Here is a 27,725-nt window from a genome sequence, read left to right as displayed (position 1 = left end):
GTGGCATTTTTTACCACTCGGCTTCGTAGAACAACTCGCTGTCATCGTATTTGGTTCCTTCTATAAATATGGAACAGTTTATATGGTTTTTTATTGTCGTTCCTTCAATGAGGAATGGTTCAGCACAACTTGGCTCAGCACTTGTTTGATTTTTGCTGATAAAAACGATAAATTGTTGCTCCGGTTCCACTACTGTCTCGTCTGTGTTGATAATTTTTGCCTCGCAAATAGGGTTCATTCCTTGTATTACTTGTTTTAAACATTCTTTGTTGTCCATGTTGTTCTCCGCAGCTCTTAGGGCATTTTTCTTGAAAACTTATCATATAATTAAATTTATCATCATATAATATAAATTTAGGTAGCTTAGCTTGATTTATTTTTTTTTTGTAACGGGGTTATTGAATCGTTTGAATCTTCGTCTCGTAAGTTTTGTAGGCTTGATTCTAATTTGTTGAGGTTGTTTGTCAAATCTTTTAGCTCTATTATGTGTGCCACAGAATTAAATGTTTTAATGATCCTTGCTTCTCCCAGGATGATCTCTGCTAGCGGGTATTGTCTTTAACATGCTGAACATGAAGCAGTTGAGCTGCTATCATGTGTAATCTGTAATGATATTATTATATTTTAATTACTATTTCGTCTAGTTGTCTTTTTAATTTTTGATTTATGTATTTTCTGCCTTTTGTTTGTTGTGTTACCCCGTTGTCATTAGTTATTTTGTGCTTAGTGAATCTGGGAGTTAACTTATTTCTTCTATTTTCCTTTCTGAAAATAGTATCTCCCTCCTGTACGTTTTTGCGTTTCAAGGTCTTCCTTTATTTCAGTGTATAACTGGTTCCTAAAACTGTCCAGTTCCCTCAGGTAATCTTGTTGGCTAACTGCCTTGTAAGATTGTTCGAATATGTGTGTTCGTCCTGTAAAGACTTCGTATGGGGTAAACTTGGTGGTCTTGTGTATTGCGTTGGTGTATGTCACAAATGTTTCTGCTAACATTAGGTCATGGTCTAAGTTGAGTCTTAATGTCTTTTTCTTTTCGAAAATGATCCTATAAATTTCAGTTAGAGATGAGTGTAATCTCTCTACTGGGGCGTTGCTACTTGATTGTTGGAAAGATGTTATATGTAAATTTATCCCGTATTGATTGCAGAGTTCTTTAAAAAGAATTCCTGCAAATTCGGGACCTTGGTCGCATACTATTGTCTTAGGGATTCCATGGGTTTTGAAGAAAAACATCATATGTTTAGAGATGTTAATGGAATCCCGAGATGGAATAGTGTAACCCTCCGCGAATTTTGAAAATTTGTCTATTATGGTTGATCTATTAAGATGATTTTCTTGTTAATCGAGTATAGATCTATGTGCACAATGTCTAGAGGTTTATTGGGAGTTTCTGTTAACTGAAATATTTGTTTTTGGGGTTGTCTATCATACTTGAGGGTTTGACAAATGTCACATTTGTTTATAAGCTGAGATATCTTCTCTTTCAAACAGGGGCAAAAATCTGTCGCTTAATGTGACTAAAAGTTTCGTCTATACCCCTATGATTGTTCTTGATATGATAGTAGGATATGTACTCTATCTGTTCTTCCGGAGTTCTGAGTTCTTTTAGAAAGGTTGTGCATCTTATAATTTTGTAGGATTTATTTGAAGCGAAAAATGTTGCATACATTTTTTGCACTGATTCGAAAATTGTATCAGTGGTGTAGATTATCTTGTCTTGTTTGATCTTAACACTGCCTTTAATATTTCTATCATTGTTTTGTCATCAAACAAGGGCCTAGAAATAATTCTTCTGATTTTATTTTTAAAAGGTGCTTCCACCGAGTCGTTTGCACACTCTGCATTCTTTAATATAATTTGGATTGCAAATTCATTTATAGGTCTGTTAGAAATTAAAATTTTTGTATTGGCAGTGATTTGTCTAGTTTCGTTAGCGTTGAGCTCCATGACAATTCTACTTAATGCATCTGCCACCACATTTTGAAAACCTTTCTTATATATAACTTCACAGTCATATTCTAGGAGTTGGAGCTTCCATCCCACTAGCATAGAATTAGGTTATTTAAGGAATAAGTATTAACGAATAAGTATGGTCTAAAATATTTTACTGACCACACTATTGCCAGTAGTTCTTTTTTGATAGTGACATAATGCGCTTCGGACTCTGATAATGTTCTACTAGCGTAAGCTATTGGTCTGTCGCTTCCTATAGCTCCTTGAGATAGTACAGCCCCTTTCGCTACGGTACTAGCATCGGTAGTTAAGATGAACGGCTTAGTGAAGTCGGGGTACCGCAGTATGGGGTCATTACATCTGCCTTCCCTTTTAATTGCTGGGTTAAAGGTTTAGTGACCCTGGCGAAATCTCTGATCCCAAGAATGATTTAATTTCTTTTCTAGTCTTGGGTATAGGGAAGGCTTTTATAGTTTCAATTTTCTTTGGGTTTGGCTTGACGCCCTTCTCGGTTACTATATGACCAAGGTATTCTATTTCTTTTTTTTAGAAATTCTGACTTATCGGGTTGAAGTTTTAGATTTGCCTGAGTAAGCTTCTTGAAAATAGCCTTTAGGTGGTCGATGTGTTCCCCTAAGGAAGTTGAGAATACTATTATATCGTCTAGATAAATTAAGCAAAATTTGCCGTTGAAATCGGCCAAGACATTATCCATCACCCTTTGAAAAGTTGCAGGTGCGTTAGATAAGCCAAAAGGCATTCGGATAAATTCGAAGTGTCCGCCTACTGCGGAGAACGCTGTCTTAGATCTATCTTTAGGGTCTACTCAATTTGGTGGTAACCACTAGCTAGATCTAGGGCTGAAAAATACTGAGCTCTGCCTAGTTTGTCTAAGATTTCGTTGATGTGTGGCATTGGGTATCTGTCTTTGATTGTCTTTTCATTTATTTGTCTGAAATCTACAACCAGTCTCCACTTTCTCTTATTTGAAGCGTCCAATTTCTTGGGGACCAAAAAAACCGGAGCACTCCAAGGTGAATGACTGTGCTTAATTATGTCCTGCTCTAGGAGTTTGTTAATTTGGTCGGTTATTTCTGTCTTTTCTGAAGGACTGTATCTGAAGGGTCTCTTGTGTACCGGGACTTCGTCAGTGGTAGTAATATTATGCTTAACTATATTGGTGAAGATTAATTTGTCTTCTTCCTTTTAAAAGATATTTGGGTTTTTTTTTCATAACCTCTTGAATACATTTCTTTCTTCTGTGTTTAAGTATTCTAGTCTTAGCTTACTGTTTCCTTCTTTTTCTTTGTCCGAGCATACCGTGCCATGATCTTCAATGTCGTTTATTATTAAAAATTCGTCCGTGTTCAAATGATTTACTTCTATTGGTGACTCTAGATATAATTTTTCTTGCTTCTCCGAGTAGTTTGTCACTTCCATGCAACTATATTAGTTGAGGGCCGTGTATAGACCACCGGTAATAAACATGTTTTCTTTTGTTTACGTCCTTTTTTTTTTTTTTTTTTTTTTTAGTATAAGGTTTCTATTTATTAAGGTTTCAAAAGGAATCGTTCAGTAATTCCTCTGAACTTAACCTAATGTGTGATAAATATAAATGAGACCAAGTGGTATCTTAATTATAAAGTACAAAAGAAAGGAAAATCTAGACTAGTTATCAATTACTTAAAATGTAATATGTTATGTTATCCTCCGGGTAAGGAGATCGCTGGGGTGTACCCTCTTCAGTCTTCGGAGGGAGATGGGATCAGCTAGGATAGTTGCTCGTCGGTTCGGGTGGGCCATAAGCCTGTCGGCATAACGGCTGCTGAGAGCCTAGGGCTGTGGTAATTAAAATAGGTGTTTCTAGCCTTTGTTGGTTATGTTCCTCAATAAGTTCTGGATTAATGAATGAAGAAGTGGCACCCGTGTCCACAAGAAATTTTAGTGGTCTATTTTGACCGAAGTTAATCAATATATAGTAAGGAACCTCCAACTTTAAATTTTTCTAAATATCCCGTCTGTCCGACGAGGCTTTTATTAAAAATTTACGTCGTCAATATTGTGAAGTTCTTTTTCATTTGCGATTTCTATGTGGTTAAGGGGGGTCTGTCTTTGTGGTCCCTAGCTTCCGCAATTTCGTGGGTATTCATTGCTTTTGTCATAGTGTTTCCTGTCCTCTTCTTTTGGCATTATAGCCTTCATTTTGGTATAACTTCTGTCGTTGTCTCTGAATCTTGAGTGATTTAATGTTTGATCCCTAGATCTAAAGTTTCTATCAAAGTCTGGTCTTTTATTAAATCTCTCGTCTCGAGGTCTGTCGTATCTACGAAATTCTCTCCCATTATAATTGGAACAACTTGGTCTTGAACTCGGTGTTTGTTTAGACCAATTTTCTCTCATAAAGATATCCCTTTCCTTAATAGCCACATCGAAGGCTTCCTGTAGACTTCTAGGCTTAAAAGTTCTGACAGTAGCCCCAATTGGTCCTTAAATGCCGTGTATATAATTTATATAATGTATATAAGCAAGTCTTCTCAAACGATTCCTTTTTAAATTTTAGGGTTGCCCTTTCTATTTCTGTGTTTTCAATGATTCTATTGTATGTTGCTCTGATATCTAGAATTCGTTCATAGAATACCTGTAGTGGTAACCTCTTGTGAAACAGACAGTGTAATTCGAAATTTAAAGTTCCCTATTGGTGGAGAAAACTGGCTTGTCCCCGGTGAAGTACTCATTGTGCTTGGTCGGTCACTAGAGGGAGGTCTATCAATAGATTATAAGGCAACCCGATCTTCCCTAACGTCTAATAAACTTGCACTCAAGCGAGTCCTACTTCTAGTTGCAGGAATGAGTTTTTAACTTTTCCAATTTTAAACATTTACTTCCTTTAGAGAAATCTTAATTTTTAACATAGTGTTTGTATGTTTGTATGTTTATGTTTATGAGTGTTTAAGTCTTAAATATATGTAATATTGGGTGTAATTTTGCGTAAATAATTTGTTGTGTGTGTGTGCATATGTATACTTAATTAATTGTATGTGTATATGTGTATTTAGTTAATTGTTGATTGTTGACTATATTCGTCGTGGTGATGGATTAATAGTCCTTGTGTAGAACTGTAATTAAAGATGCATTAATATATGTCTATAATTTGTATATTTATGTATATCAATATGTATTAGAGAGAGGGAGCAAAAATTTTCTTTTGATTAATTATTTAAGTTTGACAGATAACTTTGCCGCATTGGTTATTCGCCCTGAACAAGCAATGTCGGTTAAATCAGTTTGTAATGATTGGGAGTCAATCACGTCACGAGTGTCAATTTTTGTTAAAAAAAAAAACAACTAGCACAATTTGTTCGAACATCAACACAACCGCTCGACGCCAGTGTGTCGTAGCCGTTGAGCTGCTCTCGAACCCACACTCAACCGTCGGCAATCCGTAATTTGGTTATATCGAACTCAATTTACATGCAGCCAACAGGTCGAGGCCAACTTCACACAGGTTTGACGCGGTCCACTTATTATGCTCCAACCAACGAGCCTCAGCCACACACTTGTAACACATTTTGAATACAACATAAATGTTCATTTTTTTTTTTTTCTTTTTGATTTAAATCATTTCATAAAGATTTTACACTTAAAGATTTATTCTGGTCACTATAATTGTTCTATTTGAACTTTTATGTAGCCAGACACTTGTGTATTTTGCTATATTCTGACCAATATATTTGTTCTATTTGAACTCCTACATGGTCAGACACTCTTTGTTTTATTTGAGAAAAAAATAAAAATTCTCATGTAATTTCACTGTATTGCATCATAACAATTCTTGCGGTGTATTCTTTTTGAACAATTTTATTTGATAATTTTATTTATTTTGTGTAACTTGTATGTGTATTGGCATTTTTTTCTCTCACTCTACTCACTTGAATACAACTATGATGAAAGGGAGTTGCATTAGTCCAGTTTCCGACTGCGTCAGTTACAATATGATAGTAGCGATTCCAGTTAGCTGCTGATAAGATATTTTCCAGGTCTCCCAAGAATACTCCGCTGGGTAGTTTAATTATTTAAGTAATTTTATTGTACAGGTCAATATCTAAAATGCTTTCTGTCCAGAAGTTAGCTTAAGACTGACTCTAATATATGAATATGTATACTATGCTTGGTGATCGCGAATCTGCTGACCCATCAGATTTGGGGAATGTCTCCGATTTTCTGAGCTGTTCCCGCCGACAATGTTGCAACATGAGAGTGCGACGAACTAGCAGCTCTGGTGTGAGGGTTTTAAGGAGACGGCGGAGAAGACGTAGACTGCTGATGTGGTAAGAAGAGAGGACAACGAACTAACAGTTTTGGCGTGGAGGTTTTGGGGGCGGGGGTGTAGATGTAGGTACTGCTGATGTGGTAACTCGCGCACCCGAATCAATACGGCACTCTGCGTCGCGGATGACGACCACACTCACCACTCATAACGGGGGAAAGAGAAGGCAAACAGTCAGAGAAAGGCAAGTGCCCAAAAACGCTGGAGTGTCTCTATGGAAAAATAATGAAAAGTGTTACCCTTAGCCAGTAGCGCTGCAGCTGAGAGAATGTTTTCCAGAGCTGTTAACTGCTATTTACTGAAAAACGAAATAGATTATGTCTAAAATCTGTAAATAGCCTCATCTTTTTGCATTCTTTTTACAAAAATTGAAAAAACACGAAATAGACGTTCCTTTTTTATATATTGTATTTTAGTTCTTAACTTTATAAATGTATAATTTTTCTTTTTTTAAAAAAAAAAAAAAATAGGTTTTGAATAGTGTTAATTAAGTATACAAAAGTAAGTATAGCCAGCGCTATATTATACATTTAAATTTTTTTTTCTCCAACGGGATGAAATTCTTTTGACGGTCAAATGTTAATGCAATACTGTATGCTGGTCCCACTAATTCCTAATTCCATCGATTAGCACTGGTCTTTGATGGAGCTTAATCAGCAAAAATTGAATTCAGTACATGCTCTGTTGGTCGAGTTAATCCACGTTGAAAGTTGTAAAAAATAATCGCACGAAAATGTTTACGCTTTATTTCCGTTTTTGGGTGAGATGGTAAGTAACATGAAACATGATGTCAAAACCTTAAAATGTCAAGCATTGCGATAGAGGTACTAAACTCTCCTGTCTAACTTCTCATATACTTATATAGCTAAATCTAAAATAATGTTGCCATGATAACTTATATCAGAACAAACAAAATAACAAGGGAGGAGATAGATATACCGATAAAAATTGGAATAGAATAAAAAAATTAAGGTATTGCTCGTTTTGTGGCATAAAATTTTTTGCAATTCGATAGAAATTTAGAAGGCTAAGAAAAATATCATAACATCAAAACATTTTTCAAAAGTGTGGCCGTTCAATCTACTACCATTTATAGTTCCTGATATCTCGACGTTAACCCGGACGGACAGGGCGTGATCGACTCTTTTATATAAACTTTATACATACATTATTAAAAATTGTGGGGGCGGTATTTTTGGGGTTTGTAGAGGTTAGAGGGCGTGTTGACATGGGTCAAGAAACTGGTGCTGTGTCTATGTCTCTAGAATCTGTATGCTTAATCTCAACCATCTAGCTCCTTTAGCATATTTTAATAAATGATTTGTCTTAACGTTTTAGGTAGCAGCGGCATTAAAAGAAATGAAGCGCGTTGATGAAGAATTAAAAAAGAGTGATGGAATCTATGAGCAATTAACCAGCATCAACACAAAAACTTTTGCTGATTGTGAGAGGTACGTATCATTTTATGGTCAGCTAAACTAAGAAGGAATAAGTCTCTTAGCGCTTTATTACCACGGAAATGACGTCAACGTTATTTTTTTTCCTTAGATTTACGAATTCTGAAGTCCCAGAGTTTTTCTTCATTGTCTTAATTGGCGGAGTTGGTTGGTTATTCATCACTTAAACTAAAGAAAACAGTTATCAAACACCGAAGATTCCCCTACATCATTATCGATATAAGCCTAAATAAATATGTTAAGCCAATACAATCCAATCAATAATTTCAAATGGCTTAATGGCTTAGTTTCCGAACAATTAAATTATGTTCTTTGATATGTCAGTACACTAAATCTTGTAATCTTTTCTCGACACACTATTATTATCATTTAAAAGAAATCCATGATCTAAATCTAATATGGGGTATGAATCTACAAACTAAAAACTAGACAAATGATAAATCGAAATCGAAACATTTTTCAAAAGTGTGGGCGTGACAGTTTTAGGCGGTTTGTGGGCGTTAGTATGGGCGAGGAAAAAAATGTTTTGGCATATTAATAGAAATTTACAAGACTAATCTAATATAAAAATCAAAACTTTTTTGAAAAGTGTGACCGTTGCAGTTTTTTGCAGTTGGTGAGCGTTAGAGTTGGCATGGCAAAAAGTTGTTTGGCCAATCGATAGAAATTTACAAGACTAATTAAAATATGAAAAAATATCAAACCATTTTTCAAAAGTGGGGGCGTGGCAGTTTTCGGCGGCTTATGGGAGTTTCAAAGTTTTGTGGCAAATCGATAGAAATGTACAAGCTAATAAAAATATGAAAAAATCTATAGAAAAATATCAAATATAAAAACATGTTGCAAAAGGATAGGCGTGGCAGTTTTGTGCGGTTTGTAGGCGTATGAGTGGGCGTGGCAAACATTATTTTTGGCAAATCATAGAAATTTACAAGACTATTAAAAATATGAAAAAATATATCAACGCATTTTTCAAAAGTGTGGGAGTGGCGGGTTTGGGCGGTTTGCGGGCGTTAAAATGCGTGTGCCAAAAAGTTTTTGGCAAATCGATAGAAATTTTTAAGACCAATATAAATATGAAAAATATCAACAACTTTAGAAAAAGTCTGGGAGCGGTAGTTTTGGGCGGTTTGTGGGGGTTAGAGTAGGAGTATTAACATGGGTCAATACACTGGCTCTGCGTCATTGTCTCTACAATTCTTTAACCTTCTAGCTCGTACAGGTCCTGAGATCTCGATGTTCATACTACGAACAGGGCCAGATCGTCTCGGCTATTGATCCTGATCAAGAATATATATTCTTATATATACTATATAAATATATACGCGGAAACTTTTTCTTAACCTGTTACAAACTTTCAACTAATCTAGTTTAAGATAACTAAAGTTAACGTCCACGGACGGCCAAATAAAATAAGCGACAGTAACGGCATTCTGCTAAGTAAGCATTATGTTGTGGCATGCAGCATACTTGCGTGGCCGCTTGAACATGAACCCGCAACGATATTTGTTGCGGTTTCACTTTTAGCTTCTGTCTTAATTTTGCATTTGCTGCAAATAAATAATGACAAAAACAATAACTCCGTCTTTTTACTGCGACGTTAATCGTCAAACATAATTACCTAATCATTATAGTTACTCCAGTGCACTAATAATTTATACCGAAATTTCGAAAATGACTTTATATTAGAATACTTGTCATAAGGGTATTCAGCTTGCGACGTGAAAAAAAAATTAATAAGGCAGTGATTGTTGAATGCTTGTGTCCGCATTTCGTGCCTCCAGATATGACTTTTGCAATAAACAGTTTTCATATTTTTATTTATTTTATTAATTTTTACTACTTAAATTTTTAATACTTCGGAAAACTAAGGGCACCATCTGATCTCTTTATTAATAATTGTAAAATACACATTAAAGTTTTTGAAATATTGTTAAAAATAATAAAAAACAAATGTGTATAAAAAAATTTGTTGTTGAGCATTAGTGCACAAATAAAAGTAGTGTATTTATATTACACATAATTAATTATCAACATAAATATAAATATGTTAAAGGTAGCTAATTCGAGCGGCGATCTTAACAAACGAATTTAAAAATTTTTTAAATTATAAGAGTCAGGGCGTGAATTTTTATTTTATTTCATCATATTGCTACGAAATTGGCCAAAACTTCAAATATATAAATTCGTTTCTTCGATCTGAATTGATTTCGGCCCGAAAATAGTCTTCTAGCACAACACGCACACATATACGCGTTCTCGTCTCTTGTTTTTACTCACACAATCTATTTTTAGATTTCTTACGCTCTCAGCGTCAGCGAGCGGAAAGAGAGCAAATTTGGCCTTCACCAAAAAAGTGGCTGCATAGTGCCAAACGAATGTATGGCCGTTACGCATCTCGTTATTCTAGTGTCTTTGCTTTTACTCTATGAGTTGCGGGTATAAACACAAAAGAAAAACCTATCGAATTATTGTGTGTATAATGTACTGCTGGGATTAGGCAGTTTCTATTCTGTCAAAAGTATAGTATAACAAGACATTAGTATAACAAGATGCGTAAAGGCCATACACTGGCTTTGCACTATGCAGCAGCCACTTTTTTGGTGACGCCCGCTGAGGGCGTACGAAATCTAAAAATTGAGTTCGCTTGCTTGTGTGAGTAAAAACAATAAACGAGAACGTATATATGGGTGCATAGTTAAGCTAGAAGACGATTTTTGGGCAGAAATCAATTCTGATCCAAGAAACAAATTTACATATTTGGAGTTTCGGCTAATTTCGTAACAATATGATGAAAAAAAAAAAAAATAATAATTTTTTTTAATAGTTTTAAAGTTATTTATCATTTGGTTGTACGAATTAGCTATTTATATTTATGTTAAAAATTAATTATATGTAATATAGTAACGTACTTATGCCTTCCTCATAATTCACTTATATAAAAGACCGATCGCGGTGGTCCGCCGTATCGATTCCTCGTTAAATAAACAAACATTTCTCGATATTGCGCATCCACTCAAGCCGTAACCAAAACCCAGCCACTAGGCAGGCACGTGGCCACGTAGTACATAAGAATTCTTTTTCCATATGTATGCACATAAGCATAAGCAAGAAGCCAGTACATCTAAGATTTTCTCACACCAATTGTTTCAGTCTTAAGCCGGCATTCAATCAATTAAAACGCAAATTTCGGAGTTGATCTAAGTTCAAAATTTGAACTTCAAATACGGATCATTTAATCGGCTCAAAAACAAAAACTATTTTACTGGCGCAGTCAGTAGGATTCAAAAAAGATTCCGAAAAAAAAGAACCGTGACTGGAAAATAAATAAACTTTTTTAATCCGCTACTCGTGAACAATTACGCTTGTGATTTCGGTTTTTTTAATAAAGTGGAAGAAAACAAAGAAAATTCCAGATGAAATTCATCCCATAAGTCCAACGGCAGGAGAAAGAAACATTACAAATAATAAAATTATAGAAAAGTAAATATTTTTTCAACGAAGCTACCAAATAAGCATACAAAAAAAATATACACCTAAATCAACTTATAAGTGCAGCAGAAAAAATCAAAACAATAAAAAACTCCAGAAGACAAAAACATGAAAATATAATAAACTCTATCGAAATATAACTAAAACAAAATACAAAATGGAACAACCTAAGATTGCCGCAACACAACTTGTAACCCTAAACAAAAACAACCTAAAAGAAGCGCGAAGACAACTCAGAGACATTTTCCCATTTAATGGAGATCCCTCAGCGCTTTATATGTTCATTAGTAGCGTGGATTACATTCTAACTATACCCAACTAACGACCTGTGACAACGACGCATTCTACTTGGAGCTGTGGAAGGAAAAATAGATGAACAAGTAATAAGATCATTGGTACTACCAAACATCGAGGACTGGTACACCTTGAGGTCAAGGTTAATTGTTGAATAGAAACCCCAAACGCCATGTTACAAACTTCTGGGAAATTTCCGAGAAACACCATACAAAGGAAGTTTACGAGCATTCTGCGAGGAAGCTGAAAGTAGGCGTCAACTCTAAATATCGAAACTACATCTCGAAGGTTATAATACCGACCTCATCATTAATGTGCAAGCAATAAGGGACTCTATTAAGAGACTTATACGAAAATTACCAACTAATTTGTTCTGTACTTTGGATCGTCATGAAATTCCGGATTTAAGAACCCTAATTAACATAGCACAACATGAGGGGATTTATGAAGAACACGCAAATGCTTATTATTATAAGGTGGGACACAGTCGGATCTATTGTACTACCCCTTCATGACTCAAAGATCCCCCTGAAGTCCAATGCAGTGTATAAATGCCAGAATTTTATTGGGGTTCAGGACTGCAATTGTTTCCCGTGGGCCTACATAAATACCCAGGAGTACATACAAGAAGCGCTCTCGAGCAGATCAAGTAAATAACCCACTAGCCCAGTACATCTAAGATTTTCTCAGTCTTAAGCCGACATTCAATCAATAAAAACGCAAGGCGGATTCAATACTAATTTGTATTTATTTCGGCGTTGACCTTAGTTCAAATACGGATCATTCATTCGACTCAGAAACAAAAACTATTTAACTTTATATGTAATAATCGTGACCCAGGGAACCCCACAGGGAGGCCATTACTATGGACCATTATAATGGGTCCTGCATTTATATGACCTTCGAGTTTATTTTTCACTACTTATCGCAATCACTATTTGCGCTTATTTTTCCGTACTTTTCTATTGCAACAAAACGACTTTAATTGAATATAAAATCGATTATATAGCAACAATTTCAAATAATCGATTAGCTCTGCGTATAGTCAACTTCAAGAAAACGGGTTAAGAGAAATTAAAGGGACAAAGAAAAAAGTTGGCGAGCTCTTCTTACTTATCAAATTGGAATATAGCAAAATAATTCAAATGAATCTAATTTAAATTTTAAATAATACAAATGGGTCATTTACATGCATTTTTATTAAGTCAAATGACTTCATAAATATACTAAATAAATGAGTACGTACTAAATGAGTACGCGTGTAAGTTGGGCAGAGGCGGCGTTCAAGGGGGCTTTGTCTATCATTGGCCTCACACATACCTGGGAAATTCTCACAAATATTATTTCAATCATTAAACAGCTTTGAGTAGCGTTACAGCTTCAAACCCCCTTGCAAGCTGAATACTCCAATGACAAATATGGTAATATAAAGTTATTTTTGAAATTTATTTTGTGATATTTTGTACATAGATTCGGCTATTACTATTTCTAAGTTATATTTAAATTATTATAACGTAAAGGCAATGCAAACCACGATTTTTTTTACATGGTGTCAATTGATCAAAAATAATATTGATCTAAAGTCTAAAAACTTCTATGGTTAAAAGCATATTTTGTGAAATTTACAATGCATGAGGATACGTGTGCACACATACAGTTGTCGTCTGTCACTGTATGCGTAGAAAAGAGCTGTTCGCTGTAAAGCTCTCCGCTCTCTTGCTCTTGAACAAAAATTCGAGAGAGCCTGAAGCCACCTCTAGAGCCACGCCGAATAAATCGTGTGTACAAAAATCGCATCTTGTTATTCTAGTGTCTTTGATATCTCTAAATATCGAGTGTTTTTTACAGCGGGTTTTGATTTTTGTTTAAAAAAAAAGCACCAATTCACCTTACTCATTTTGTTCCGTTCTATTACGGTTTCAGGGAAATAGTAGTTAGAACCACTTAAAGACCAGACCAAAAAAAGGGAGGCGTTTGTCCAGTGTAAGCCTTTAATTTGAAAAGGCACGAGGAATCTATGAGGTTATTCGCAGAATTGTTTGATAATGTCCTGCAGGGATTATGCAGACTTTTAATTAGTTGTGCCTGAACTTAATTATTAAGTCGTTCGCTTCGCGAGTCTTTTATCTCTTTTAATTTGTGCGCTAGTTTAAACAAATTAACTAAATCTTCTGCTTTTCTACCTTTGGGTTTTGTTTACTCGTTCTTTCGTGTGTTGTCCGCAGCGCTCCACAATATGTGTGCAGGGGTCTGTCCAGTCCCAGTTGGGAGTAGCACGGAAAAAGTATTACAAAGTGCTTTTTTATCACAGAACAAAGAAAGATTTTTTTTTTCACATTGAAGAATATTGGCAGCATCATTCATTGAAGAGAATAGAGCTGCACTACAAAGCATTTAGATGTACTCTTTTGAAAATGATAAGGAAAAATAAAACCCAAAGTTCGCCCCTTGACAACAACCGTGTGTTGTCTAGACACAACAGATACAGAATTACTAGCTTTTTTTAGTTATATTTTAATTAAACAATTACAATTTAAAAATTGTTAATATGAATATACATATTTTTTTTAAATACATAAATACCTTTTTTCTAACAAAAACCATACATTTTCTTACACTGCCAGACGCTATTATTGATAGCCGTAGTAGAAGGGTCAAGGTACTTACAAAGTGAAAATGACGAAAAGGATAGAAGCATGTAGTTGTTGTTGGTTTATTAAGTTTCTGTCAGTTGCATTTTTAATATTGAGTCGTCATAATCGTCAGTGTGTTAACTTACGAACTTAGATAGAAGCGCAATGATTTTCAGTTGGTTTATTTCGTTTTTGTTTAGTTGCTAAGTCAATTTTGAATCGTCAGTGTGTTTTTAGCAATGAAGCAACGGCATTTAGGTTTGTATTTTGCACGTCAGTAGGACATAGCTAATAATATTTATAACTTAGGCAATCATAGAAGGAGCCGTTAACCAGGCCCTAACTCAGTAATGCTTGGCTAATGGGGTCGTTTTAGACACAACTAGATCAGGTTAGGTAACAAATGCAGAACCTAAATGTGGAATCACCGCAGGTAGAAGCATATCAGTGAATTGACTTTAAGCCAAACGTTAAATGTGAGTTAAAACTTGACATTGCAAGCCTACGAACTTTTAAAGTCAAACATAGACAGCGAGGCAGACCACCAAGCTTTAACAATTATTAGGAAATTATTATTATTAGAACGCTACTGGTGTCCCATAACACTGTACTAAACTTCGATGCAATTATCGCATAATTGGACTGCACTTAGGCGGACAAAACATCGTTGTCGTGTCCTTCGACAGGGACTGGAAACGGTCAGGCAAGGAGAACTTACCTTGATGCTGTACTACGACGAGGTAGAAAAACGATTGCCACTAGTGCCGAATAAAATCGTTTTGACATATAAACCGAACAGCGCTGTTCTGTTCAATAATGAGGTTAGAAATGAGGCCCTACAAGCGTTCATTTCGGGTGTCAGGAAACCTTTAAGAGCCATAGTATTTATCCTCAGCCTTGGCTTTAGCTAGGGAATCCGAAGGAGCGCACCGCCTTCGCGGCCATGTATACAACGGCTGTGAAAGAAAAGGCATTCATCTATGGGCAGCGAAAGAACCAAAACCGTTCGCAGGAAATTCAGGGAAGAAGTAGAAGGGCCGAAGATGGCCAAGGATGAAAAAAAGTAGGGCCCAACATAATAATTCTGTCCAGCACACTAGCATCTACCGTGGTCCGTCACCTGAGCGTATGGAGTTAGGCTTCACTACGACACAACATAGGCAACCGACCTCCTTTGGGCGGTCAACCTACAAATACAAAGGCCGAGAGTATTCGGAAGATTTGGATCCACACGCAAGACATGTCAAAGGCGTCCGAGATTGCAAAATACCTCGCAACAGGCTGACGAGAAAAATGACAATGAATTTTTGGGAAGATATCTGCGCTCTTTCTTTTAGATTTTTCGATGGTATTATGGAATTTAATCGTTAAACTCAAGGAGGAGCGAAGCTGGACGCAGAGAAAGGTGCAATAAATAATGGTTCTGTTTCTGAAAGGCTATAGCATCACAATTGCGACAATGTTAATTTTACTAACGTAAACGACATCGCCGTACCAGAATCTGACATCAAACCATGATCACAAACAGATCTAACACATTTTCAGCCTTGGACGAGGCACGTTTAACACTTCTGTTGTTGTCACAGTTCGCACAAGATTTAGATATAGATAATTGAAAATGATCATGTTAGGCATATCGATTGGGTTTTAAAAAGCCTGTGTGATGCCAAGATGAAGGTGTCCAACGGAAAAAAGCACTTTTTTAAGCTAAGTGTTGAATATCTGGGATTTATTGTTACCAATGGGGGCGCAAAGACTGACCCACAAAATGTAAAGGCCATAAAGGCCCAGAATCGACAAATCTCCTAGAGCTAAGGCCATTTTTGGGCATAGCCAGTTACTACCGTTGTCTCGTTAAGGACTTTGCTGCGATCGCGAGCCCTTTGACAGAATTGCTGAAAGGAGAAAATCGCTCCATTAGCAAACACATGTCAAGAGGTTAAGAAATGTCTCGGCTTCCGAAGATGTAGATCTCAGATACCCTGACTTCAGGAAGCCATTCGATCTAACAACGGATGCTTCCGCGAACGGTATCGATGCAGTTCTATCGCAAGATAAAAGACCTATTACAATGATCTCTAGGACCTTCAAAGAAAGCTAGTCACACTATGCCACGAATGAGACAGAATTATTGGAAATAGAGATATGTTCTTCCTGATCATTGCTGCTGCGGCAAATAATGAGAAGATCCTGGTAGTTAAGACATTTCATATGAGAGTAGTTATTGAGCCCCTCCGCAAGCGTAACGCTATCGTTCAATGTCATCGTTTCCAGAAGTTTGGCTACACAGCAAAATACTGCCGTAAGACCCATATTGTGAAATGTACCGGCGAACACCCAGCTAAGGACTGCACTAGGCCACACATCGAACTGTTCACTGGCTATAACTGTGGTAGACAGCATCCTGCTTACAAAGGTTGCACCAAACTGCAGCTATTTATACCCAGAAGGATAGTGGCTGGAAGAGCCGAGGTAAACAAGCGACCAACTACACAGGGCTTATCTGGAGGTAGACAGATCCCTTCTTCTCGAGGCGGTATATCGTATGCAGATGTTGTTAAAGTTTGACATAATCAACCACTGAGCCTGGTGCAATAGCAAAATAATAAACAGCAACAGTCCAAGGACAGAAGCCTCAGTCGTCTAGGGATACACATCAGCGCTCGACGGATGCTAGCATCAGCATTGAATCCATCCATGCTAAATGAAAATATTAATTCTTTGCGTTCGATTCAAGAGAGGCAGAGGGATTTAATGATGTTGATGTCGAAACAAAAGCCACAACAGACACAGCAGCAGGGGCAGATCACCAATCTAATCACCAATCTGGCCTACAAGCGGGTCGAGTGCTGCGCATGCCGCTGCGCATCTTAGTGCGGAACGCCGATGGCGTGTTCACGATGTTCACGATGCTGCCCGAAGTGAAATGCCGAAGACAAATATTTACCCAATATCCAATAATAAATATCCAAACAAATTTTAAAAATGTGGGCGTGCCAGATTTGGGAGGTTTTAGGGCGTTAGAGTGGGCGTGGCATAAAGTTTTTTTTGCGAATCGATAGAAATTAACAAGACTAATAAAATTATGAAAATATATCCAAAAGTTTTTCAAAAGTTGGAGTGGGCGAGCAAAGATTTTTTTTGTAAATCGATGGAACTTTGCAAGACTAATAAAAATGTAGAAAAATATCAACACATTTATCAAATGTGTGGGTGTGGCAGTTTTGTGCGGTTTGGCGTTAGAGTGGTCTTAGCAACATGGGTCAACAAGCTTGCGGCCTTTGTCTCTAGAGCCTTTATTCTGAATCTCAACTTTCTAGCTTCTATTGTTCCTGAGATCTCAATGTTCATACGGACAGGCGGAAATGGCCGGTGCCGATCTCTGGCATGCACCGATTCACTGTTATATATATAAACGTATAGAAATTTACACGAGTAATTTTCGCTTCCTAGCTTCAAAGCGAACGGTCGTGCATTTTCTTCGCTCCTAAGTTTTATTTTGTGTTTGTCAAACCAGTCGAGATTTTTAATAATTTTCTTTTATTATCATATATTGTAAACATAATTATTAAAGATCCGTTCGCTTCGCGGGTGATTCATTGTGATTTGTGCAGTAGTTTAATCATATAAACAAACTCTTTTGCATTTTTTGTCTTTGTATTTTGTTGTCTTTGACATACATATCATCTTTCAAGATAACTCTCCCTAATGAGCTTTTTTCGGCCATATGTTTTGGTGATTTCTGGACTTTAAACACCATTTCGACTTGACTACCGATGCTGGAGCAAGCGAAATCGGTGCGGTGCTTTCCCAAAAGGGACGACCAATAACTATGATATCTCGCATATTTAAAGACTGCTAGGTTAATAGCGCAACAAACGAAAGGGAGATATTATCAACCGTCTGGACTATTGGGAAATATCAAAATTACCTATACGGCACCAGAGAGATCCGAATTTTTACGGACCATCAGCCTCTCACCTTCGCTGTATCCGAGAGGAATACAAATGCTAAAATAAAGCGATGGAAAGCTTTCATTGAAGAACACAACGCCAAAGTGTTCTATAAGCCTGGAAATGAATATTTTGTAGACAACGCTTTGACCCGTTCTGACGCAGCCACTGTGCACAGTAAACTTTCGTTGACCTACACGGTCGAAGCTACCTTGGACTCCAACAGGAATCAAATAATCCTGGAAGAAGCAAACCAGCTCTCATGGCGACGTTTTATAGTTTTCCGTACCAAAAGCCGACACATTATTCAATATATACAGCTCGATATACATACACCGCTAAGGCGAAACGAACCAGGTACCTCAAAAGCGTCGCCAGTCAACATGTTCTTCCTGATCATTGCTGCTGCGACAAACAATAAGGAGATCCTGGCGGTAAAGGCACTATGCCATATGAGAGTACTTATTGAGCCTCTCCGCAAGCGTAACGCTATTGTCCAGTGCCATCGTTGTCAGCAGTTTGGCCACACAGCCAAATACTGCCGTAAGGCCCAAATTTGTTTGAAATGTGCCGGCGAACACCCAGCCAAGGACTGTACTAGGCCACGCATCGAGCTGTGCACTTGCTACAACTGTGGCGGTCAGCATCCTGCAAACTAAAAAGGTTGCACCAAGCTACAAGCGTTCCTGCAGCGATCCAGACCCAGAAGTGGAGTGGCTGGAAGAACCGAGGTAAGCGAGCGACCAACTTCACGGGGCTTAGCTGGAGGTAAGGAGATCCCCTCTTCTCGAGGCGGAATATCTTATGCAGATGTGGCTAGAGGGTCCGTTCACCACAAGCAACCACTGAGCCTGACGCACCAAAAACAGAATCAAGAATGCGCTACGAGATCGATGTCTTTCTGCTCAATGAGACTCATTGTAAGGAGGCACAGGCACCAAAAATATTTGGATTTGAGTCCTACACTGCCAACGACCCAAGCGACGGTAACGCCAAAGGTGGTGCAGCGATCCTGGTCAAATCCAGCCTAGTCCACTTCCCTCTCACACCAAGGGACCTAGATGAAGCTATTGACACTCTCACCCATATAATCAAGACTGCAGCCACACTGGCAACACTTAACCCTAACCCGGTACAGAGGCCCTCAACAGCTAAAATCCCGATCACCAGAGAGATTCTGCTCCTCATAGCTGAAAAGGAGCTCTAACGCACAAGATGGATGAGGTCGGGTTACCCGCTAGACAAGGCGGACTTGAAAAGAGCAAGGAGTGTGCTATATCGCGCCCTGGTTGAGCATAAGTCAGCTTGGTTCGACGACAGGCTTGCCAAAACTGGTACCGAATGTGCACTCGCTATGATATGCTATGCGCGCTATTAAAAAACGCAATTGGCTAATAGTAGTGGTGCATGGACCCAAGTGCAGCTGTCCCAAGCGCTCCAAATGGACCTGCCGATTCAACAAATCACCCCCAGCGAGATTGCCGACGTCATCGCAAAACAAAACCCCAAAAAAGCTCCAGGGCATGATACTATCTGCAACTCCACTCTAAAGTCACTACCAAGTTGTGCGATCCTCTACATTACGCTTTGTTGAGGCTGCAATATTTCCCCCACAGTGGAAGCTCGGTATCATCTCCATGATCCTCAAACCTGGGAAGCCTGAACAGAACCCTGTGTCCTACAATCAGTCTCCTCCCTTCGATCTTGAACGTGTTTGAGAGACTGATTGCCACTCGGATGGTCAGGATTATGGATGCCAAGGGTATCCTGCCCGAGCACCAGTTTGGTTTTTGTGCTGGAGCAAATTTGCTCAAGCAAATTCTATCGGCTTTTGAAAACAAAGAGTACTGCAACGCACCTTCGCCTGCATCTTACTTCGGCCTCCTGAGGTCGTACCTAGAAAAGAGAAACTTTGCGGTTCAATTCCATACGGCTCTCTCAAATGAGATAACGTGTGTGTCACCTACAGGTCCCGCTGCGAACACATTCGGGGAATGAGCAAGGCGCTGAAACATTGGTATCAATAGGGACAAATCAGCAAATATGTGCTACACGCTTAAACGGAGAACACTACCGGCTGTGCTCATTGATGCTACCCCTGTCGCACAGTCAAACTCAGCCAAATATCTAGGAGTAATCCTGGATCGGAGGCTCACCTTTACAAAGCATGTGAGTGCGATGAGAATGCATATACGTGCAGAAGCGTCAAAGCACTTTTGGTTTATAAATTTGCTTGTAAATTGTCACTTTCCAACAAGGTGACAATTTACAAGCAAATCATAGCTCCAATATGAAATTAAAAAAAAAAGTTCTCGAAGTTTGCGATAGTACAACCAGTGCTGTCCAGAACGATAGTGGACGTCACAGGTCCATTGATTCAACTTTTTCCCCAAAATCAGAACAATATATTGGGACAATGAGGCCGCCATCTGTTCTGAAATGATCACCTCTTTACTGAAGAACAGCTACCACATTGATAATTTGAACGCTGCCCAGATGTCTTAGGAGGAAAGGGGGAAACGAGCCTCCGTCGAGATATAGCAAACAATTGATAAGCTTAGAATAACCGAAGACGGTCATAAATCTGAATATATATATAATTCCGCAATTAAGTAGTTTCACATAAACAATACCCTAGCAACTAAGCAGCTTCACAGTTCAGAGCTCCGCACTAAGAACGTCCAGCAGCGGTAATGATACATTGGAGCTATTGTCGAATTATGCTTCGATATATTTCTGTACCTTAGTTCTGTTCAAGACCCGAAAGCTTACGCTTCGGTAATAAAACATTGCTCCGGCTTTAGCCGTAATAATTTTGTCTATCACTGATATAATTACTAAACCACAAGGCCAGCGATTAGGGAGGAAAGCAACTCCCCAACGTAACTATCGTAATAATCGTATAATTTTTATACCAGGGTGTAACAATTTAGAATGTTGAGTAACAATGAATTGTTTAAATTCATGATAAGACATAAAATTCTTTTAACTTTATGATACTTTTCAGAATTTTCACGTTACTATGTGGGTAAATGGTTTCTCGATATACTTTTTGAAAAACTAAAAAGTCTTTATCGTTTTCCAGATAAATATCACTGTTATTATTAAAAAAGTATTTAATGAGGATATCTGTTGCCTTTGTCAGGGTCATGTCAGTGTATTTGATGGTCAGTTTTATTTTGAAAAAGTATTTCGTTGTCTATACTTGCTCTACGGTATCAATTTGTGTTGCAATATAGTTTATTGGTTTTTCCGTAATTTCAATGAAGGTTTCGTGCTTTCTGATGAACTGTGTATTGTTGCTGCTGTTGAAATATTTTCTTCATCGCCTACTATGTTTTTTTCAATTTAGACGCGAGACAAGGCGTCTGCTACATGATTAGGTAAAGCTCCTATTTTAGAAATATTGTCAGAAGTTTTGCAATCTTAACAAAATCTGGATATTTTCGATTGCTTTAACTTTCTCTTTATTAGGTCGTATGGACTTATAATATGACCTAAGAATTTTTTTTTTGTTTTTTTTTTTAATTCGAATTTGTCCAGTTGGAGTTTAATATTGGCCTCTTTAAACCTTTCTCACTGAGTCTAGGTGTTCGTTCAGAGATGTTGAATCTAAATATCTAAATAAACAAGGCAAGCCTGTTAATAAGGTCTTTTAGGACGTAATTCATGCATCGTTGGAAGGTTGCAGGAGTATTTTTTAAGCCAAATGGCATGCGAGTATACTCATAGTGACCATGTTTGGTTGAAACGCCGTTTTTGGTATAGACTTATGGTCCATTTCGATTTGGTGATTACTTGCAAATGCTTGTATATAAACCGCTATATTATTTCAGTCATCTTCTAATGCTTACTTATTTATAATTACAGTTCCAATTGTTCACAGAATAGACGTAAGTTGTTACCTTTAAAAGGTGTGCGTAACAACCTTCCTAGTAGTTTCTCCAGGGGCGTCGGAGTCTTAAATTCCGTGATTAGGGCGTATTTTAAAGTTGTCCATTCGTTGTGCATTCCTAATTGGGAAACCTTTTCCGCATCTCCGACAATTTGAAGTTCGATGGCTCCAAATATGAGTGCCTTCTGTCGAATGTCTTTCGAAGAGTATAAGTTCAACAGGTTTCTTTTCTTGTTCACAGACTGATACAGTATGTCAAGACTTATGTCTTAGCGAACTGCATTGTGCACTTTTTAAGTATATTACGCCTTATTGGCTGTCTCAGTTCAAGAAGCAGGCCACAAAACAAGTGCGGATACCGATTTAAGTCACTTTAAACGAACCGAAATCACTTTTTTGCGGCCAATTCGCGGGTACAATCAGAAAAGATTAGGTGGTCGTACAACTTTTCTCTATTCTCTTAAAGGATATCGAGCTTACTAGAACTTTTTCAGTATTCTGCCGACTGCGCCAATAAACTTTTTTGGTGATTGATTTAATTAAAAAAATATATTTTTCCTTTTATAATCTTTGTTTGATAAGTTTTCACCAGAGGCCAGTTACGAACTAATTTACATATGTATTCTTTCGGCCCAACAAAACTTTTTCTGAGGATTTACAAAAGTCTTTTATGCTCTACTTAGCTTTATATTTCAAGCTTATCGGATCATTAAGCTTGTTACCGTTAAGCGGTTGGTGTCTTGGGAGAATGTTATTTGTGAAGCTTTTGAAGAGTGAAGCTTTCCAAAAGATCGGCTTTAGCTTTTTATATATAGAGTGAATATGTCACTATATAGACTTAATGGTGATCGGACTTAACGAGTTCTCTTAGAACTACAAATATAAATCTTGTGAACACCGCTGGTGAATTTTATAGTTAGCTTCTACCGGAACATGAAAATACCCGTTGGTTAAATCCAATGTTGTGAAAATTGTTCCTCCTTGTTATTTCTCGATATCGATACGATAGGTGAAGCGCACTCCGAAGAACTGTGCCTATAATCTTTTGGTCAAGCCATTATTGAACCTGCTTGTCTACTACCTTCTGCTCAGTGAAATCAATACGTCGAGCATGTTGAAACACTGTTGTTTCATCTGTAAGTACGATTTTCATCTCGACCGGAGAATTTACGTTTCTTTTCGGCCTTTACTCTTCTATCATACGTTCTCCAACACTTCGTTTCGAATGTGGCAAATGTGAAAACTTTGCGTCAAGCTTGTCTGCTGTTTGCTCTATAGATATCATGCTTAAGCTCTGAAAATCGTTCAGCAACTCGACGCATGAACTCCATGCCCGGCTTTCCATCTTCGAGCTGCTTTTTGAGCACTCGCTCTATCTGCCTGTCTTTGGTATGAATTCAGTACCATCCTTTGTAATTTTCATGTCTACCATTAGTAAAAGAGTTCTATCTAAAATCACATCGAATTTCGTGTCTAAGTTGAGATCTATGTCATCTATTTAAACTGGAATTTTTAGGCTCACAAACGTTACGAAAAAACTTCCTCCGATTCCAGTTGTAAGAACGATCTAAATAATAGACGTCTACAATTACTGAATTATAATATTAAACTGAATTTATTTTGCATAAGTCCTAGCCTAGGTAGCTAACAACATGAAATTCGTAAAACTATTTTTCTACAGCCAAACTCGTCGCCGGGGCAATATGGGGACCAACCGCTTACAGGAGGTTCAATTGAGTATTTTCTAAATTAATTTATTTATTTAACATGTTAAATTATGTTACATGTAACGAAATAAAGTGATGGAAGGCAAGGGAGCCTGTACTGACGGGTGCACGCTTTATAATCCGGCTCCAGCTCGATGTCGTTGGTGGTAGTGGCTTTGCTTGGACGGATACTGTTTCGCTACAGACATTAATGAATAAGATCAAGAATTGAGCGTACAAAATCGGAGGAAGCAAATTAATTAAAATTGAAATTATATGCCCTATGTCCGGAGAAACATTAACCGAGTTCAGTATTTATATTTTTAAATATTCATTTCTATATTCATTTTGGTGATTTATAATTAATAACAATATTTATTATTAATATTTAACTAATATTAATTAATACATAATAAATTTGATTTATCCAAGGTAGGGTGTTAGATCAAGACTTATTTATGTAAGTTAAATGAAAATTATAAATTTTTTTTAAATTAATAAAAAAAAAAATTATAAAAAAGAAAACTTATAATTAAATAGATGCATTGACTAGTTTCTAAATATATTATAAATCAAGAAAATATAATTTAATTTAATTTTACATATTTTAGTTTTTTCAGTGTTGATTTTCTTAATTTATTTTAATTTTTTACTTATATCTATTTAGCTTCTATGATTTTCCCCGGTGCATATTTTATTTTTGTTTTTTATAATTACTTTTTTTTTGTAATTTTTCTCAGTGTGTTTTGTTTATTATTTACAATATAAATATTAATGCAAATAAATTTCACTCAATTTTAATCCTCGGCAAATAATCGATATCCCGGAGAAGATGAGCTGAAATAAAAGCGTGGCATTTTCCACGAACACTTTGAAAATATACGAACACATACATTCACTCGAATTTTCGAACCAAAATTATTTTTAAAAATATTCGTTACAAATATTTATTGTGACTGATCTAGAGTACATTATTATTGCACGTAGGCAGGCAAACTACAAGTTAATGGGAGTCCTAGAATAAGAGTCCGGGTACCGCAACCAAGAGAGGGAGAGACAGTACATTGACTTTATTGCATACATATTTTCAACACTCCCTCTCAATGCAATATGTCAATATGCAATATAATTTTTATCTTAATTATCTTAAATCAAAATAAATTTTTCTGTTAGTTTAAACACATCCCTTGGATACACTTTTCATGTTAAAATCTATTTAAACTCTTGTTTAGAACATTTGCTATCATGTTTTCTGTGGGTACATAATTAGTCTGGATATGTTGGTATTCTATCTTCCAATGATAGAAGGTCTCGCAGGCGGTTGAACGCTCTGCGCTGGGTCTCATAAAATTCAATAGCGACCTTTTTAGATATGTGTTTATTAACAGTCCCATTCTCTCCCTTAAGTATTGAGGTTAGTGGTCTAGCTATGAAAGCGAAGTCTTTAACAAACCTTCTGTAATAACTGGCCAGTCCAAGAAAGGACCTGAGGCTAAACAAATTTTTGATGTAAATATTTTTTCTTGTGCCACTCTCATGCTGGCTTGGTGTAGACATTTTAGTACTGTCTTAATGTGGTCAGCAGCATTTACGGAGAAAATTATTATTTCGTCTACATAGACATAATAAATTTTCCCGATTTGTCCGCGTAGCACATTGGCAATCGCCCTTTGGAAGATGCTTCCTGCATTCTTTAGTCCTCCGTTTATGGAGAAGGCTGTTTTTTCACGGTCTTTTTCGGCCAGATAAATCTGGTGGTACCCCGATTTTAAGTCTAGGGATTTTAAGTTTGCCTTTCCTAATTTCGCTAAAATCATAGGAATACTTGTCGATGGGCGATGGTTCGTTCAATCAGTTTCGTGAAATCGATCACCATTCGTTTTTTCTGCTTCCGTCGGCATCAGTTCCTTTTTTGTCAACAACCCATGTTGGGTCATGCAGCCGCCAAAACTGTGCAGTAGACTAATTTCATACTTGTTAATATTTAAGCCAAATTATCAGTAGCATGCCCATAGTGCAAACCGCTGCTCTCGCGTGCATTTATCTGTACGGCGCTCATTCCTTTGTTGTTGTTAGCTACCTACGCTAAGCTTGGGCGCAGCATTCTCGGCTGCCTGCCCACCAGTTGCAATTTCTTCGCGTTTCGGAAAAGACCAACCTTACCATTGTCGCTATCGTAAATTATCGCTATTTCGCAAAATAAAACTGTCGTAATAAAACAAACTTTCTTCGGTGTTTTATTATTCTCAACAGCTATTGAAAAAGCTCAATAGCTAAACATTTGGTGACCCCGACGTGATTGTGTTAATTTGCATGCAGTAATTAATGCACTTATCCCTGTTATAAATAAATATAAATACATTAAATCGCAATCGGTTGGACAAGTGAGTGGAGATTTCGGTGATAGTGGCTGTGTTTAAGCTAGCTAGCATTGCATATATACATACATTGCTACATATATCGTTGCGTGCATTGACCCCGCTTGCATTTTCGGCATCTATTTTGTGCTCATCTTCCCGCTGAACCGAATCAAAGGCGATTTGTTGCTATGCCCGCTGAAGGTGAAAAAAACAGGGTGACCTTTTTAAAGCGCAAAACCAATGCGCTGTTCAGCAGGTTGCAGAGGCTACAAACGTCGCTGTCTATAGAGACGCTAAGCGGATACGACGAATTCACTCTTACGGTGAGGCTGGAGCAGATTGATGAGCTGCAAAGTGCCTTCAATGTTCTGCATACAGAACTGGAGGAATTGGACTTCGACGAAATTGGCAGTGAAATGAGCGAGTCTTTCTATGAATTCATCGTTGAATTCAAGGCTAGGGTGCGCGCGGAAATAGCCAAACGCAATGTGCATTTCGCGCCGCACTCAACGCTTGCGGAAGGTATTGTGCCCCACCAGTGTAGTGGTCCTCAAACGCAGCCGCGGCCGAGGCCGATGCCGTTGCCGCCTGTGCAGCTGCCAACGTTTGGCGGCGGCTACGCAAACTGGGCGGATTTTCACTCCGTGTTCACGAGCATAATCGACAGCCATCCGGACCTCTCCAACGTTGAGAAATTCCAACATCTGCGGTTGGTGCAGCGCGCGCATTTATGGGAGGACCTGCAGTCCCTAAAAACGCTGGGAAGAGTTTCCTCGTCTAGTCCCATATCATCGCTCTCGCCGTTCCTGGATCAATTCGGACTTCTTAGAGTTGGCGGTCGCCTCCGGAATTCGTCGTTGGACTTTGATGGCCGCCACCCGAATAACTGCCACATCTCGGCAGTTATTAACTCCAGACCTTTAGTTCCCATTTCAGAGAACCCTGCCGATCTAGATGTCCTCACTCCGGCGCATTTTCTCAATGGTGGTCCGCCTTCGTCGTTTGACGAGCCAGATATAACGGGCCTAAACTATAATCGGCTTGACTCTTGGCAGCGCATCTCCTTTCTTCAGCATATATTTTGGTCGCGATGGAAGGAAGAGTACTTGACGTTGCTCCAGCAGCGTTCCAAGTGGCGCACCCCAAAGCCTGGCGCAGCCGTGGACAACGTCGTTCTTGTTAAGGACGAGAATCTACCCCCAATGAGATGGCCTTTGGCGAGAGCCATGCAGTTGATTCCTGGCAGAGACGGCGTCGCTCGAGTTGCAGAATTGAGGACCGCGTCTGGAGTAATAAGACGGGCAGTGAACAAGCTGTGTCTGCTCCCCCTTGAGGACTCTGTTGGAACACAAGCTTCCAACGGGGGGAGGATGTTGGGTCATGCAGCCGCCAAAACTGTGCAGTAGACTAATTTCATACTTGTTAATATTTAAGCCAAATTATCAGTAGCATGCCCATAGTGCAAACCGCTGCTCTCGCGTGCATTTATCTGTACGGCGCTCATTCCTTTGTTGTTGTTAGCTACCTACGCTAAGCTTGGGCGCAGCATTCTCGGCTGCCTGCCCACCAGTTGCAATTTCTTCGCGTTTCGGAAAAGACCAACCTTACCATTGTCGCTATCGTAAATTATCGCTATTTCGCAAAATAAAACTGTC

General features: G+C 38.0%; 1 protein-coding gene across 3 annotated transcripts in view; it reads left to right on the top strand.

Annotated features, from left to right (window-relative positions):
- Window positions 1-27,725, top strand: part of LOC27208787 (unconventional myosin-VIIa) — a 530,661-nt gene that overhangs the window by 459,994 nt on the left and 42,942 nt on the right. For all 3 annotated transcript variants that reach the window (XM_039298281.2, XM_039298279.2, XM_039298280.2), the window contains one exon: window positions 7,619-7,731. In XM_039298281.2, the coding sequence (XP_039154215.1) occupies window positions 7,619-7,731 (113 nt within the window). The remainder of the gene's footprint in view (window positions 1-7,618; window positions 7,732-27,725) is intronic.

This window comes from Drosophila simulans, unplaced genomic scaffold (genome assembly GCF_016746395.2).
Source record: "Drosophila simulans strain w501 unplaced genomic scaffold, Prin_Dsim_3.1 Segkk6_quiver_pilon, whole genome shotgun sequence".
NCBI lineage: Eukaryota > Metazoa > Arthropoda > Insecta > Diptera > Drosophilidae > Drosophila > Drosophila simulans.
The sequence above is the reverse complement of the archived record's forward strand: the minus strand, read 5'-3'. Positions and strand labels throughout refer to the sequence as shown.